This window comes from Leptopilina heterotoma, unplaced genomic scaffold, assembly GCF_015476425.1.
Source record: "Leptopilina heterotoma isolate Lh14 unplaced genomic scaffold, ASM1547642v1 Lhet_60, whole genome shotgun sequence".
In the NCBI taxonomy this organism is placed as follows: Eukaryota; Metazoa; Arthropoda; class Insecta; order Hymenoptera; family Figitidae; genus Leptopilina; species Leptopilina heterotoma.
Genome location: NW_025111138.1, coordinates 1987211 through 2000010, shown reverse-complemented (window position 1 = coordinate 2000010; position 12800 = coordinate 1987211). Strand labels below are relative to the sequence as shown.

The 12800-nt window shown below is 23.7% G+C and overlaps 1 protein-coding gene across 7 annotated transcripts in view; it reads left to right on the top strand.

Annotated features, from left to right (window-relative positions):
- The window catches only part of LOC122509537 (tyrosine-protein phosphatase 99A), a 745329-nt gene that overhangs the window by 561841 nt on the left and 170688 nt on the right, over positions 1 to 12800 (top strand). For all 7 annotated transcript variants that reach the window (XM_043623697.1, XM_043623696.1, XM_043623694.1 and 4 more), the window contains one exon: positions 3666 to 3789. In XM_043623697.1, the coding sequence (XP_043479632.1) occupies positions 3666 to 3789 (124 nt within the window). The remainder of the gene's footprint in view (positions 1 to 3665; positions 3790 to 12800) is intronic.

The window sequence follows — 12800 nt, the reverse complement described above, 5'->3', positions numbered from 1 at the left end:
TGCCTTATTCGATAAATCAGAAGTTTTCTGATTCTTCCCTACTGTCAGTAGTACAAGTCAATTTTAGTCAGACAATTATTTTTCTCAAAATAAGTAAAGAAAATCAGTAAATTTCTAATTTACAAAAATAATTTGAAATACTAATAATTTTGAAACTAATAAAAAAAATTTTTCATTTTTTTTTCTGTATATATATAACACGATGTCGATTTTCATTCATGACACGCGATGATGAGTCTCTTCGGAAATGAGGACTTGATTCGAGTAAATAGGCATTTTTAAAGAAGTTGTCAATTTTAAATTGGTTGGAAATCCTGTTTGATGGATGAGCTGTGATGGTACGGTCATAAAAAGAAAAAAAAATACTAAAAAAGCGAAAAAATAAAAAAATAAAACGAGAAAAGGAATCGAATTGCTGGATTGCCTCTAACGTTTGATCACCGAAAGTCAAAGTACAAATGTCCCTAAGGATGTGCTCGTTAATCACCGATCGCGTTTGGCCGAAGGGTGACACGCCATCGGATAAGAGTCGTTGCAGGACATTTTAATATGCGCAGCTGCACACAGCGATATGATATTGCGCGCACGTTGCATAAGATCTCTCACTGAAATGAGAGAGACGACACCTTTCGACCTCCAAACATGGTGTCTTTATATTATCCTTTTTGACCTCGCCTATATATTATATATACAATTTGCATATATACACATGTTTGCTGTGTGACAATTTTTTTTTATTATTCAATTATATAAAAGAAGACAATTTTTTTTTTATTGAAATATTGAAAATTTTTACTTAGATGATTAAAAAAAAATTTTACCTCTAACAGATACAAATGTTACTTCATCAGCGAAATTTTCTAGTTATTTTAGTTTTTTTAATTAGACAAAATTTATATTCGTGAAATAATATTTTTCAACTTTATAATTATTGTGTAATTAAATTTTACATTTGATTCATATGACAAATTTTAGACAAAAATTATTTATTCCATTTAAATATAATATACAATTTATTTAACTTACTAACGGCTCGAATCAGTGAAACTATTCAAAAATACGTATTTTACGGACCAAAACTAGAAAATTATGGACCAATTATTGACAAAAATATAACCAGTCCGAGTCAAATAAGAGAACATTTTTTTTTTTTTTTAATTAAAAATGGCAAATTAATAAAATCAATATTTTATATTATCAAAATATTGTACTGCTTCAAAATTATTTTCATCATTTCAATTCAATTATTATTTTTTAGAAATTTTCCACTAAAATTTTTCTCTAAATCAATTAATTTTCAAAAAAAGTTCTACAATTTTCAAAATCCATTTATTTACAATATTCAATTTTACAAATTTCAATTATTCGTAAATTCTTCAATTAAATATATAATATTAGAAAATAAAAACTTCAAATAATATGAAAAAAAAATCAATTACACTTTTTCAAAAAAATTAATTTAAAAATTCAAGCTATATTGCTTTTAATATTCAATTATTATTATCTAAAATTTTAACTGAAATTCATATTTTAATCAATTTCTATTAGAAAATTCTACTAGAATTCAATTATTTAAATACAAAAATTTTAATTTCATTTCATTTATTGTAAACGGGTTACAAGAAATAATTTATTGAATAAGTTTCTTAAAATTCAATTCTCATAAAGAATTTTAACAACAAATTTTTATATTTATATTTTATAGACGAATTTTAATAAAATTTTAAAGAATCATCACATTTTTCAAGAAATTCAATAAAAATTGTATTTAAAAATAATTGAAATTCTGCTATGAGTTTTAATATTTGTGAAAATAATTGATTCCCTAAGAAGAATTCTATTATTTTTGAACAAAATTTAATTATTGCGAAGAATTTTAATACTTTTGAAAATAATTAAATTTCTGCAATAATGTGTAAATTTTCCAAAATTAAATTTTTTTTCTTGTTTTACTAAAATTATTCTATAAATGCATTATTTTTTTAAAATAATTTTTGAAAAAGTTCTTTGAGAATTTTTGAAATTCATTTGTTATTTACAATTCGAGGAATTTGATTAAAATAGCATTAAAACTAATTAAATTTCTGTTATGAGTTTTATTATTTTTGAAAATAATTGAATTCCTAAAATGAATTTTATTATTGACGAAAATAATTGAATCCCTGTAAAAATTTTATTATTTATGAAAATAATTAAATGATTACGAAGAAATTTATAAAAAATTTGGAAATAATTGAATTCCGGTGAAATTTTTATTATTTTATGAAAATAATTAAAATTAATTAAACAAAATAATTAAATGTTTGCGTAGAATTTGATTATTTTTTTTTTTAAATAATTGAATTCTTTTGATAAAATTTTATTAAAATAGTAGATATGAAAAATCATTGAATTGAGGAAAATTTTTCAAAAATAATTGAATTTCGGAGAAGAATTTACCAACATATTTTTAAATAATTGAATTCTTCGGACGATTTTTAATAAAATTTTTTAAGAATAATTATATTTTCCAATAAATTCGATTAAAATTTTATTAGAAATAATTGAAATTCTGCATTGAATTTTATTATTTATGAAAATAATTGAATTGCTAAGAAGAATTTTACTATTTTTTTAACATAATTAAATTTCTACGAAGGATTTTATCTTGAAATCAATAGAATTTCTGAAATAATTTGTAACTTCTTCAAAATTAAATTTTTCTTTAGTGTTAACTAAAATTTTTCTCTAAATCCATTGTTTTTAATAATTTTTGAAATATTTTTTTGAGAAAATTCAAATTCATTTGTTTTTAATTGAAATTCATTTTTAATTATTAATAATAATTAATTGTTAAAAATAATTAAATCCCTGTAAGAATGTTATTGTTTATAAAAATTACTGAATTATATTACGAAGAAATTTGCAAAAAATTTGTAAATAAAATTGAATTTCTGTGAAATTTTTATTATTTTAGAAAAATAATAGCTACTCTCTAAATCTGAATATGTGAAATTTCACTTATTGTACGTTATAAGTCGTCCTCTCGATCAATAAGTGCATATACACTTATAAATAAGTGAATTTTTCACTTATTCTGAGTGAAATTTCACTTATTATAAGTGTATATGCACTTATTGATCGAGAAGACGACTTATAACGTACAAATATGTGAATTTTCACATATTCAGATTTAGAGAGTATTGAAAATCACTAAATTTAGGAAAATTTTTGAAAATAATTAAATTTCGGAGAAGAATTTAATGATTTCTAAAAATAACTGAAATTTTGACAAGAATTTAAAAAAATTTTTAAACATAATTGATAAAAATCGATTTTAAATTTTAACATAAAAATTTTCGAATATTTCTCAAGTTCATGGATAAACATTCTAAGCAACATAATTTATTTCCGAGTTTCTACAAGAGTATAGAGAGAGAGAGAGAGAGAGAGAGAAAGTGGAGAGAGAAGAGAAACTTAAAAAGATATAAATATATATTAATTTTATTCGTCTAGTGGAAAACATGAAGATTAAATATTTAAAGTTGAATCCCTTTTGTCGTGTCCTTTGATGTTTTTCCAGTGTCAACATTTTGTGAATTTAAAAGGATACAAAGAATTTTAAATCACACGTTGCACCTTAAACACTCGACTTTAATAATAGATTTATTCTCTCCTTTTTACAGACGTACCGGATGCACCTGAACGTCCAATGGTGAAATCGTTTACCTCCCGTTCAGTTGAACTCTCCTGGGCTCCAAGCGCAAATTTTCACAACAATCCGATTTCACATTATGTCGTTTATGTCCGGTGAGTTTTTTCTCTTCCTTTTTTCAAATACAAATAATACTTTTTTTTTCCTCCAAACTCTTATATTTATTTTTGTAAATTGGATTGTCTATATATTCTTCTTCTTCTTCTGTTTTTATATACTTTTTATACAGAGTGGGGTGAAAAGAACCAAAGGTCAAAAAAGCCATTTGGGTTTTATGTTTAAAACTATATTGAAGTGTTTTATTAGTCATTTATAATATACATTTAGTTAGGTAACACACAACTTTTGATTGTAGTTTTGATGTTTTTTTAAAAGGCCATAGGTAACGTCAAAGGAAAAAAAAGATCTAGACAGGGGTTACTTTTCATATTTTTTTTAAAAGCAAACTAAAATATCAAAAAAAGGTCCTTTATTTTTAATTTATTTAACTAATTTAATAATAATTATCAAAAGGAATAATTTATTAATAATTATTAGAATTAATTAAGTTATGTGTGTGGTAAATGAAGAAAAACTCTAAAAAGTGAAATTGTTAATTCTAATAAATATTTTCAAATTTATAATCAACTACATTAAAAATAATTTTAGGCCTGCTTTTAAATAATTTTTACGATTCCACTGAGAAATTTTTTTCTTAATTCAAAAATAAGTAGCCAACCAAGAAAATATATTTGAATTCAAGAATTAAACATATTTTATAATTGAATTGAACATAATTTTTAAACTATACATTTTTTATTATAAAATTTCATATTTTATTGTTCCTATTTTTTTAACTCAATTCTCTATTTAGTTTCTATTTTTTATATTCTAGTTTCTCATTTTCATTTCTATTTCAATTGCTATTTAAATATTCCCATAATTTTTGTTGGAATTTTATTTCAAATCTTTTGAATTTACAGTAGTAATGGTCAATTTCAGTCATACAAAGTTAACATAATTTTCATAAAGTAGTACAAGTATAGATTTTTGTCAGACGAAACGTTTTTAATTTTTTCACTAAACTTTTTGTTAGAATTTTGAAAAAAGAATTTTAAATTACAATTTTTTAGCGTAAAAATTAAAAAAAAGTGTCTTTTTCACCCCACTCTAATATTATAATATTCAATATTAATTGAAATCGTTCGTGCATAAAAAGTAAATTCTTAAAATCTTAAATTCAGTATCAATATTTTTTTTTTTTGGTCTTTGATGTGAACATTTTTTTTTTTCTTCTCTTTTTTTTTGTAAGTTCATGTTTCTAGAATGCAACTGCACTTAAATTTTTTTGCAATGGGGAAAAAGAGATCCGTTGATTGTCGGGATTCATTGAAACGGTACTCAATCTCATGTCAGGTACAGATCAAAGTCTGAAAGGGAGTCACTACCACGATAACGTTGGCTTAACATTGATGAAGATTCGTGAGATCCATTGGTACATTGTGTGACAAGGAGATTTACAAGGTTTTTTTTATTTTTAGAGAGAGGATAAAGAACAAGTGATACGACCTGTAATCACTCAATAGATATTCATCATCGAGAATAGAAAACTGAAAAAAATTTCCATTTTATTTCTCTTTTTTCCCCTTTATTTCAATATTAATCTTCGAAAATCAAATAAGAATAAATCAATTGATATTTTTTTTCTAAATTATTGTTTCGTGAGATAATATTTTATTTCCAATACTTTGAACAAGAGTGGGAAAAAAAAATTTCATTTCCCTTTGGGGAAAATTGTTACCTAACCGAAAACTTTCAATATAAAAATTCATTTCTATTTTTTAATATTTTTTATCTTTATTTATTTTCAAACTTTATTAATTTATTGTTTTCATTGTTTTATTTATTTCCCTCTTAGAAAATTATTACCAAAAGTACATTCTTCTTTATTTATTTACAAATTAATTTATATTTTATTAAAAAATTTTTTTTTCTTATTGTTAATAGTAACTAAATAAAAGGTGACATTGTATACAATTTTTTTATAAAATAAAGTTAACTTAAGGGAATGAGGTAAATTGAATGAAATTAAATTGATAAAGCTAAAAATTTTCTTAATTATTGATTTGAAGAAATATTTATGATAAAGAAGAAATTATATCTATTAAAAAATGTTTAAAATATAAATAGCTAAATGTCGTAAATATGTTATGCATAAATTATACAAAATGTTGTAAACATATTATGAATACTATGAATATATTACAAATGTTTCATATTTCTTATGCCAATTTTGTATACATTATAAATGTTTTTCATATATACGTTATGAATGCTATGAATAAATTACAAGTATTGTAAATAATACACACTGGATGATTCAAGATTTCTGTAAATATGAAAAATGAGCATATTTACATTTATATTTACTAAACAAACATAAAAAAATGAAAATTAGTAGAAATTTCATACTCCTAGCTTTTTATAATAAATTTTTTTTATCCAATATTATTTACTTTTTACTAAAAGAAATATTTTATTTACTTTTTATTTTTTTTCCTTTCTTTTTTATGCATGTTTTATTTACTTTTTCTTCTCTTTCGTACTTCGTTAATTAACTTTTAAAGCTTCTTTTTATTTACTTTTTCTTTATTTCTTATTTCAATTTTTCTATTTACTTCTTATTGTTAAAATAACTATTTTTTTAAATTTCAATATTGTTCACTTTTTGCTGAAAAAATGTTTTTATTTACTTCTTATTTCTTGCTTTTAAAATTTTTTTTATTTAATTGTTAATTTCAACTCTATTAAATAATTAATGAATTATTTAATTATTAACTTTAAAAAATAATTAACTAATAATTTCTCTCTGTGAATTAAATTGTTAATTTTCTTTACTTTTTCAGTTTTTTTATTTGAAGCGGTTTTTTATTTACTTTCTCCTTATTTGGTGTTTCAATTTTTATCTTAACTTCTCAGTTATTTATTTATTTTAATAAATATACTTATTTATTTCTTTTTATTTTTTATTAATTTCTTCTTTATTTAAAGCTATATAAACACTTATTCTTAACTTAATTTTCACCATTTGTTTTTTTTTTTAATATTTCTCGAACTACATGCTTTGCTTATGAAAATGAAGCTTATCTCGTTTGAAACTAGTTAAATTTTGTTAATATCAATCGCGCTTGTTTTGTTCTAAAATGCTTACTTAGGTAGAAAATATTATTTTGCCCCAAGGTTATTTTAACAGCGTTGATATACAGCATAAATTTCTCCAATTTTATGGGAATAATTATTATTTAGAATTTTATCCATTGCATAGAAAACACGAGAATAAATGCATAAATAGTGGAGAAAAAAAATGTTTTTCTTTCTCATTAATATCAGTTTTATCTCCATTTACTCGTAATTAAAATAATTTACAGTGAAAAAAATTTTTTATTGTGACTTTAAATAATTTACAATAAAAATAAATTTTCACTTGGAATTAAAACAATTCTTTTTCTTTTAATTTGAATTTTTACAATAAAAATAATTGTTTCCTGATATTGAAGTATTTTTTCAATAAAATAAAATTTCTACTCGGAATTCAAAAAGAATTTAGAATAAAAATCATTTCTACTCGAAATTTAAATTTAGCCGATATGCAATGAATTTACAATATTTAAAAATACTTGTTTCAGGAATTAAAATAGCTTACAATAAATATTTTCAATCAAAAATTTTAAATATCGAAATATTTAATAAATAAAAGAAAAATAGGAAATTAAATACCTTAGTATCGGTGCAATCAATTTATTTTAAAGTGTAAATAAAATTTTCTTTTCAGCAGAGTAAAATATTATTTTAATAAGTAGTACAAGGAGATTTTTGTCAGGCAGAATTATAAAATTTTAATCCTTAAAATAATTTTTTTTTTATTATTTTCTATTTTGAATTTTACTAAATTTCTCATTTTTTGATTTTTATTTTCTAATTTAGTTTCCAACATATTTCTATTTCAAAGTGGAAAAAAAATTTTTCTTTTTATCGAATTCAGTAAAATTTGCATTAAAACTTTTGTTTAAAAACAATAATTGACTTTTTTGCCTTTTATTTATTTTTATTATTATCTACTTTTTCTAGAAAAGAATTTTCAGTAGTTTTTGTATAGTAATTATCGAAGGTTTCTCTCTCTCTCTCGTAACAGCAGAATTTTCTGAATGCGATGTTCTTGCGAGAATAGAAGTTCGACCCGCTTCAGTTGCGCGTTCGCTATAAAAGTTCAAATTGCTTCGGTTTTGAAACCGACGAGTGGTAAAGCCAGATAAGTGTGCGGCCGCGACGAAATTTCGGACGACGGATAAAACTCGATTGTCCTGAATTCAACGAGAGTAAAAAAGAGAAAAAGAGTCGAGAGAGAGAGAGAGAGAGAGAGAGAGAGAGAGAGAGAGAGAGAGGACAAGAGAAAAAGCAAAAGCAAAGTCTCGAGAAAGTGCGCGCGAAAGGAAAATAGCCAAACTATGAACGAAGTAAGGCTTTTGTAATATCTGACTTGAATACATTCACAGGTGGAGCATCTTAGTTTAGGTAAAGAGAGGGGTGGGGGGGCACTTCTCCGGACATTGACTATAAAACCGGAAGTACTAGAGAAACGGAAGTACCTGAAATAAAATAAAGAAGAATAGGTGGGGAGAGAGAAAGAGAATAAGAAAGATGAGTAAAGAGGGAGGGATGGGGGGGGGGGGGTAAGTGAGAGGAAGAGAGGAAAAGTGGAGGAGAGGAGGAAGGTAAGAGAGAAGAGTTAGTGTTGCTAAGAACTACAGTGTCGATAAGTACCTTTTGTTCTATACTCGCCTCTCCACAGTCTGTTATCTCTCCCCCTTACATTTTTTTTACCCTTTGTTCCCTCCTCTATTCTTTCCACTTCTATGTAAAAACTTGCACTGTGGGAAAAATTGTTTTCAAAAAGTATTAATATCTTTATTATTATTATTTCTTTTATAAAATGAACGGCGAGGGAAAAATTGTTTAACACAATTTTTGAAGTAAAAGGGAATTTAAAAGCAACATTTTAAAGAATTTATTATATAAAACATTTATAGGAAAAGATTTTTTAACATTTTCAAACATTAAAGAATTTTTAAATATTTTCAAAAATTAAAACACGTTTATTAAAACATTTTTAAAAATTCAAGAATGTTTAAATATTGAAATATTTTAAAAAATTAAAGTATGTTTAAACATTGAAACATATTTTTGAAAATTCAAGAATATTGAAACATTTTTGAACATTAATAAATTTTTAAATATTAAAATATTTTTAAACTTTCAAACATTGAAATATTTTTAAACTTTCAAACATTGAAATATTTTTCAACTTTTGAAAATTTAAATATTTTTAAAACTTTTAAACGTTTAAATATTTTTCAACTTTAAAATATTTAAATACATTTAAACTATTAAACATTCTTCAATATTTACACACTTTTACATCTTTTAACATGTTTGAAAAAGCTCTTGATCGGAATTAGAGGAAAGCAATCAACAAATTTAAATCAGCCAACATTATTCACTTATTTTTAGTAGAAATAAATTATTTTCGAAAATTTTTGTGGATATTGATTTCAAAACTTTAGATTCAGAATAGTAAAGGCGAATTTTAGGCATTTAATTCTACATTTTTATTTTCTACTTTAATACTTATTTTTTATTCCTCTATTTTTTATTTCTATATTTATATTATATTCTATTCCATTATTAAAAAATTTCGTATCAAACTCTACAAAGAATGTAAAAGTATGAATACTTGCACATTTTTTGCGGAATTTAATATTAAATTTTCTAATTCACAGTAGTAATGGTCAATTTTAGCCAGACAAGATTAATACTATTTTAATCAGAATTTTTTATTTCATATTTTTTCATTTTTATTTTTTAATTTAGTTTCTATTTTTTATATTCTAGTTTCTAATTTTCATTTCTATATAAAATGCATTTTTACATATTCCCACAATTTTTGTGTTATATTATTGAAAATCTTTAAATTTACAGTAGTAATGGTCAATTTGAATCAGACGTGTTTTTAGTTTAATAAAAGTAGATTGATTCTAGTTTTTTATGCTCTCAGTAGTATTGATGATTTTCATCAGAAAAAATAGTTTTAAAAAATGTTATTCTCAAAAAATTGTAAAAAAAAGTAGTACAAGTTGTTTATGATCAGACATATTTTTATTTTCATGTTTCGAAAATTTCTCTGGATTCAGATTAAAAATTTATTAATTAACAGTAGTGCTGGTGTATTTTAGTTAGACAATTTTTCTTCTTGATTTCAGTAGAAAAAGTAAATTTTAGTCAGACATTAGTTTATTTTCCTTGATGAATCCAAAGTCTTATGTAACTGTAAAATTAGTAGTATAAGTAAATTTTAGTCAGACAATAATTAATTATTTTTCTAAATTCTAAATTCACAGTAGTAATGGTCAATTTTTGTCAGACTAAACCACTATTTTAATAAAGTAGTACAAGTAGATTTGTAGATTTTAGCCAGACTAGTAGTAGAAATCAATTTTCGTCAGACAAGAAGAAAATTTCACATTTATTGAATACTTCGTCTGACTGTAATTGTCCTTTACTCCTTCATATATACGAAATGGGGGAAAAAACAATCTGACTAATGGAAAATTTTACAAATACTCATTTTGTATAAGAAAAAAAAAAGTTTTACATTTTATTACAAACCATCACGTCAATTGCGAACAATGAAAAAAAAAACTTTTACTCTCTCTCATATCCTGTTTTCAAACAGCAAAAAAGTTAGAAATGGCATTTAACCATTTAAGTTACGAGCTTTTTCTGTCTCGAAAAAAAAGGAATTGTGAGTAAGGGGGGGAGGGGTTGGGATTGAGGGTGAGTAAAAACGACTGACTCGTGCCATTATATCAACCTTGGAATTTTTCAACTTTCTCTGAATTTCTTGTTGTAAGATTAATTTTTTCCGTTTGAACATACAAGGAATAAAGAAAAAAAAAATTCCATTCTTGTTAAAAGGAAATGTTTCTTTTTAGAATTTCTCTTTTTTTTATTATTTCTCTACCCTGCGTCTCTACCCTCCTCTCCACCCTCATTCTCATCTCTAATGAAATTTATTATACGAGGTTGAAAAAATGAATTTTTAATTAGGAAGTATAATAAAAGGCGACAGTAGAGTAAGTCTAATAAAGAGATCAGACAGGGGACAATAGATGTTTAATGGAACAAGAAAAAAAAGAGAGATAGATTTTCACATTTTAGGGTAATTCTTTTGTTTGACCTAGGAAAATTTTTAGGCAGGTCACTGGTCTTGTGTGTGATTATCCATTTTCAGCACGCGCTTGTCCGCACACGTACAATGTGTAGAAATGCAAGAAAAATTATTGCTTTGGCGAAAATCCAAGTGTAAGACGTACATCCTGGTCAAGCAGGACAGAGAGAAAGAGACAGAGAGAGAGAAGTCCAGTAAATTTCATCGTTTTTCAAAACACCAATAATTCAAAAGAATTATTCAAACAAAAAGTTCGAACTATTTTTTTTTATAACTCGTAAAAAAAGACTTTTTATCACGTGTGTATTTATTTGTCACATAAAAATTGTGTCTCAGTATTTTAAAAAAGTTGGTGAGGAAATATTTTTCATTTTATATTTTTTCTATATATACAAACTCCGAGTGATTTTTTTTTCTTTTTTCCCATTCTTCATGGTGTCTCGTTCAATATATAAAAATACATTGAAAAAAAAATTTATTTGATTCAAATAATTGATTAAATGACTATAATCAATTAAATGATATTTAAACCGCAATAATTTAAATTTTTGAAGCAAATATTAATTAACTCTAACAGAAATCATTCGATTCAAGTAAATATTTAATTAATAAAAGTCAAGTAATTGAATATTTCAATCAAATAATTTTTTTCAGAGTATATATAAGATAGTAATAGATAGTAAAAATATACTAATACTGAATAGTAAAAAAATACTGATACTGAATAGTAAAAAAATACTAATACTGAATAGTAAAAATTTACTAATTCAAAAACTAAAGAAATTAATTAATAAAACTAAAACTATTCAACATTTTTTCCGTCTCTTAGAAAATTAATTAATCCTCGAGGAGAAAATTTTTTTTTTCTTTAAAATAAATTACATCCCCCACTCTTTGGGGAAAAATAAATGAATGAACGCGATGAGAAAATAAAAGTGACTCTAGTAAAATTTTCATTTAAGAATTTAATTAAATTTCGAAACGGAGAAATGTGGCCCTTTGATTTTGGTTCTTGTAATTGACTAATGTATGTATAAGAGAATATAGTAATGTAACGTACAATGGAATGAAAATCAATCTAGATTCGAGCTTTGTTTCACTGTTCATTAAACAATGCGGGACGTATAAACAGAGAACGACGAACATTGAAATAGACAAGAGAGGAGATGGAAATTTTAGAAAACGGACACATGCACGTTTGTAATTTCACCTTATCACTTAACAAATGCGAAGGCATTTGGTTTAATGTAATATCTAATTAGTGTTGTATCATGCATTTACAACGAGAAGAGCTCTGTACACGACAGGTTTGCTTTCAATATTAATTAATTAATGATATCTTGTTCTTTGCTGTTTATTTTATGTAAAAATGTTTTTTTTTCGTGTTTATTATTTTTAATCTTTGATTTTGTATTTTTAATTTCTCATTTTCAGTTATCAATTTTCAATTTTCTATATTTAACTTTAATATTTTATTCTCTATTTTGTTTTTTATTTTTCATTTTGTATTTTATGGTCTATTTTCTATTTCATTTTCCATTTGGTATTTTATTTTTCATTTAGTATTTTATATTTTCTTTTGTTTTCTATTTTTCCTTTTTTTCCATTTTCTCTTTTTTCTCTTTTTATATTTTTTATTTTCAATTTTCAATTTTTTTTATTTTTGTCTCTATTTTTATATTCTTACAATTTTAGTGTGACATGAAAACTTAAAATTCACAATGGTAAATGTCAATTTAGTCAGACAAAATTAATACTATTTTTACTAAGTAGTACAAGGCGATTTTTGTCAGACAAAATTTCATAATTTCTAGTAAATTTAGACTCAACATTTTTTATTAT